At 45.2% G+C, this 5,142-nt stretch overlaps 1 protein-coding gene across 1 annotated transcript; it reads left to right on the forward strand.

Moving 5' to 3' along the window:
* The first annotated feature begins 1,924 nt into the window (after positions 1-1,924).
* LOC103922412 (cell surface glycoprotein CD200 receptor 1-B-like) lies at positions 1,925-4,797 on the forward strand. The gene is made up of 4 exons (XM_009330554.1): positions 1,925-2,060; positions 3,292-3,600; positions 4,221-4,472; positions 4,673-4,797. The coding sequence occupies exons 1-4, from the start codon at positions 1,925-1,927 to the stop codon at positions 4,795-4,797; spliced, it is 822 nt and encodes a 273-aa protein (XP_009328829.1).
* Positions 4,798-5,142: the final 345 nt, after the last annotated feature.

Below are 5,142 nucleotides of genomic sequence, written 5' to 3' on the forward strand. Positions count from 1 at the left end.
TAATAATAATAATAATAATAATAAAAGAATACACAAAGCAAGTGAGGCACAGTGCAATTGCTCACCACCCGCCAACTGATGCCCAGCCAGCCCCCGAGCAGCGGCCCCCCCGGCCAGCTTTCCCCAGTTTACGTACTGAGCATGACGTCACATGGTATGGAATGTCCCTTTGGCCAGTTTGGGTCAGCTGTCCTGGCTGTGCCCCCTCCCCCCTTCTTGTGCATCTCCAGCCTTCTCAGTCTTGACTAGTGTAAGCACTGCTTAGCAACAACTAAAACATCGGTGTGTTATCAACATTGTTCTCATCCTAAATCCAAAACCCAGCACTGTACCAGCGACTAGGAAGAAAATTAACTCTATCACAGCCAAAACCAGGACACCTTGAAAGCTTCTGATTTTCATGACTTTGACCACTATTTCTTGCTGCCTCTGCCATTTAGTGCTGAGCTACATCACCCACAGATTCTATGGCTGAAACTATGGTATGTCTCGCACTGCAGGGATCTAAATGTGATCTTTGCATCTTGGACCTGCCTCTAAACATGAGAAATGGTTGTTGCACTTAACCACCAAACTGCACAGCACTGAAGCAGAAGCTGCATTGACCAAGGTGCAGGTAGCCGTCTGAAATTGTTTGACAAAGTGACTTTCAGAAAGTATAACTGCAGCAACAACAACCAGCAGAGATGAAGATTTCATTATATTGCTTCTATTGGCTTTTCTGAATATAACAACTGTGAACACAGGTTGCCTAGCTTTCTTTTTGAACTTACCCAGCTTTTCCTTTGACTCACTAATAGGTGCTATGCCTCTTCTTAGTTAAATGGCACCCACTATTGGAGGGGGGGGGCACACGGAGACAGGGTTGCCTGCCTGCCAGTGATTCCCTCCGTTCAGGGATGTCTTGCATCTATTTGACCACAGAACTGAAGCCTTTCCAGGCACGTTTCAGCACAGCCATGGAAATACATAAATCTGCTGTAACAGTAGTTGGGGGCGGTAGGTTGGAGAGTTCTGTTCTTAGAACAGGCAAGAATCACCAACTCATTTCAGCTTGGTGGCTGCAAAGTTTGGGGAGGCTAACATTTTTCTGATAAAATCAAATTCAGTGTATTAATTTCCAGGGAGGTCCATCTTGTACCTAGGGAAGCTGTCTTTGCTGGTGTAAGACAGCAGTCTTAATCACATGAGAAGAAGGACAGTAGTAGCTTGGGGAAAGGTCTCTAAGGACCTTGTAAAAATTAAGGGATTCTTCTGACTCTAAACAAAATCCCATAGCTCTCCACTGGAACAACCTTCAGTGTTCACCTGTGTATGTATGGGGGGAATATAGTACCAGAACAGTTTGAAAACCAAACAAAACGGTAGTGCAAAAAAAGCAACCTTGGCCTAACTGTCTGTAGATGTACTATTATCAGAAGAACAGAGCTGTAATATAAATGTACAATGTAGCTATCTACCTTCCCTCTCTGCAGGGGAGAAGTGATTGCCAGTGCCTTTTAGAGAAAAGGTCTTTGTCTGTTAGGTAGGTGGGGAAGGATAGAGTGGGGAGGAAGAGGAATTTGTTTTAAGAGATTTTTTTGAATATGTTGAGCATCCTTTAAGCAGTAAGCTAAGAATATCCTTCCCCCCAATTCCCAATGATAAAATTCTTACTGTGAGATCAGAGCCAGACATGAAAAACCGCACCGCTTAGACTTTGTGCAAGTTCTGCTGTAGGGTTTGTCTTCCCACAGTAACACTATACAGCAAGCCAATGGTCAGAAAGCAAATACCAATACCATTTCCTCTCTGTTCACCCATTCTCAGCACAGGAAGCTTCGTGCTAGGAAGAAGAACCACCTCTTTGTAGCTGCACTGCAGGGTGCTCAGAAGCACAGGAAGAGCAGTGACTCTGGCTGCTGAGGATCACTGGCAGGGGATGATGGGGAGCTCACAGCAAGCTGGATGGTGCAAGAAACCCACATCACCCATAAATGGAAGAACTGCTTTGAAAGTTGTCAGGAAGACCATATACACCATTATTATGCTCACCATCACTGTGGTCACAGGAGCTACAGGTACTTCTGACAGTACTTTGGTACCAACTGTCTCTCAAGGGCAGAGGAGGAAAAGGCAATGTATCAGAGTGATGTTTACTCAATTCTTCTTTGGGAAAGAAAAAAATCTAGGGGAAGGGATCTTTACAAATTGCTGAAGGGACTTTTTGATGGAAAACCAATAACCTGCAAATCAAAACATTTCTAGCTGCAACTAGATCTTTTCAGTTGTCAACCAATAAGATGTTGAACTTGGGCTTTTCAATGATTTGATGAAAACTGGTAATGATCTTCTTGGAGTATGATATTTTTCATGATAATTAACAGATTTATTAAAATATGTTTGATGGGAGGTTTTCTGATCAGTCTGAGCACCCTATCAAGCTTTACTCTTAGGTGTCAGTGAGTTGTCCTGACAAATGAAGTATACTGGGATTTTACAACACTAGATTCAGATGCAAGTTATAATAATACTTAATGGGAAGGTTCTTTCCCCTTTCCAAACTCAGTTAAATACTTAGAAAAGCTAATTCAAAAAATGTGGGATCTGAAAATGCAGCTATAATCCTTCTCCTCCCTACTCTACATTAATTATGCAAATTCTTGTTTGTTTTTCTTGGGTTTTTTTGTTAGGACAGGTGAGGCAGGTCACAAGGCTGTGATCTTGAGTCTATCAGGCATGACTCATAAACACAGGAATGTGTTTTCTTTCCAGTTAAATATCATACTCCTGTACTATTTCATCTGTCATCACTATAATCAGGGAAATAGGTTCATATAAGCTTTGGAGTGGCAGGGCAGAAATTGCCACCTGTGCTTGACCTGATTAGGAGGGCTGCTTATATCCAGGACAAAATTGGGGTGAATATCTTCAAACATACATTTTTCTGCTGTACTGGGCAGTGATGCTGAGGGAAAAGCAACCTGAGAGATCTCCCCATACAGATGGGCTCTGCAGCTCATTCAGACTCTGCTTCCCAGTCATGTTATTTATCCACTGTCCTAGGGAGAGGACCTTACAGAGGGAGGGAGTGAAAACAAGGACCAATGTATGCGAACACAGCCATGAATTTGGAGATCTATTCCCGCCTAAGAAGAGAGACACAGCTCTTGGGCTGGCACAGACGGGGCCTCACGCTGGCGCATAACAGTGCAGACATTTCTCTGTGAAGCACAGACCGGAACTCCAAAGCTACGAGTGACATCCCTGGGCACCTTCTCACGCGTCCTTCTCCTTCTTTCTCTTCTTCAGGGAACCACAGAGTGTCAGCGATGGTAGGCCACAGCTCTGTGCTCGCCTGCCCTCCCAGATCATATATAACTATGGTAACATGGAAAATAAGCCCCAAGGTTGGAGGCCCCTGCACCCTGGGATACAGGGCTGATCAGAACAAGATGGACAGAACAAACTGCAGTGACAGCATGACCTGGAAATTCAGACCAGATCGGGATCCTGCCCTTGAGATACGGCAAGTGGGAATAGCCCATGAGGGAAATTACACCTGCGAAGTAGTAGCAACAGAAGGGAATTTCCACAAGACGTACCACCTGACCGTGCTAGGTAAGGGACTCCTTCCTCATTTTACAGTTCTCCAAAGGACCATGTCTGGGCCTGGACATAGAAAGCTCCTCTCCCCATGCACCAGGGCATATACTAATCCAATATACTAACTGAGGGTTCTGCATATGCTTCTGGTTATCCTGTAGAATCAATCATTAATACACTAATTTAAGAGAACTAAAGCACGTGAGGATAACACTTCCAAGTGCTGAGATAGTCTATCAAACATGGGATGTTCTTATCCAGACAGTAGGAATGGACCCATTTCCTCTTATGCTGGCATTCAGGTACATTTTAAACCACGTGCACGATGGCTGCTTAGGACAAAAGTCTAATTCAGCCCTGTATTTGGGAAAATTCCCTACCGCAATGTCCAGGGAAACGTCCTCTAATGGTACCTGGCTGCGGTAACTCACCTGAATGGGGGAGAGCTGTCCAAAAGGAAAAGAGAGGCTCGATCTTTGTCTCTTGTGACTTTGGCCCATGTCACTGTAAGGGGATGGCACCTCCAATCTTGTTCTCCTCTTTTCACTGTGTTTATTTTGGGTAGAGAACAAGAACATCCTATCCCAACTGTGGCAAACTAACTCCACGTATTTCCCCTTCCTGACGCTTTGCAGTCCCCCCCAGGCTGACCCTGTACTGTGATGACCAGGGGACCCCCGTGTGCAAGGCAGCAGCAGGGAAGCCGGCTGCTCAGGTCTCGTGGGTCCTACAGAGCAACTCCACCCCCAAGGAAGAAGGCCATGACAACGGGACAGTGACTGTTCTCAGCAAGTTCATGGCGTACAGCACCAACGTGACTAATATAACCTGCGTTGTGTCCCACCCAGCTGGGAACCAGAGCAAGTCCATAGCCTGTCATCCCTCAAGTAAGCTTCTCTTTGTGTGTTCAACGTTCAAAACCCTGTTTAGCCTTCTGTGCACACACTAAGACAAACATCAGTGGCACTGGCAGGATTGCAGGAGGAACCGTGCAGCTGAGCTGAAGTTTCCAGTGAGAAATTTGTCAGGAGGAGGAAGGATAAACAAAAGTGCTGTCAGAACTGTAAAGTCCTTTGTGAAATTCTAGGAAAGGAGATGGATGTAGTGGTCTTCCCTTCCACCAATAGGGCTGAATGGAAAGGCAGGATTATTCAGAAGTTCATGACACACAAAGGTGTCAATGGTATGATCACCCAGATCTATGTATTGTAATCCAGTGGTACCGTTACATCTTGCTAATTGTTGGGTTTCACATACATTGTGACAGGAAGACTGAAAGCCAACTTACAGCTTCCAAAGACTGGCTGGTAGGTGAAGGCTTTAGGTGGTGAAGTTGACGACGTTGCTGGGAAGTTGTGTGCACCCATATGTACTTCACTGAAGTACTCAGCTGGAAGAGAATCAGAGCTGAAATTTTCTGGGATGCACATGCAAGGCCTGCAGCTGGACTATGGGAAGTGGTGAGGAGGAGGATCTAATTAGTGCCCATGCAGCAAAAGACAAGGCTCCTCCATCAAGGGCATGGGGAGATGTTGTTTATTCCCACTGTATTCCAGC

Source organism: Pygoscelis adeliae, unplaced genomic scaffold, assembly GCF_000699105.1.
Source record: "Pygoscelis adeliae isolate BGI_AS28 unplaced genomic scaffold, ASM69910v1 Scaffold120, whole genome shotgun sequence".
NCBI classification, from domain to species: domain Eukaryota; kingdom Metazoa; phylum Chordata; class Aves; order Sphenisciformes; family Spheniscidae; genus Pygoscelis; species Pygoscelis adeliae.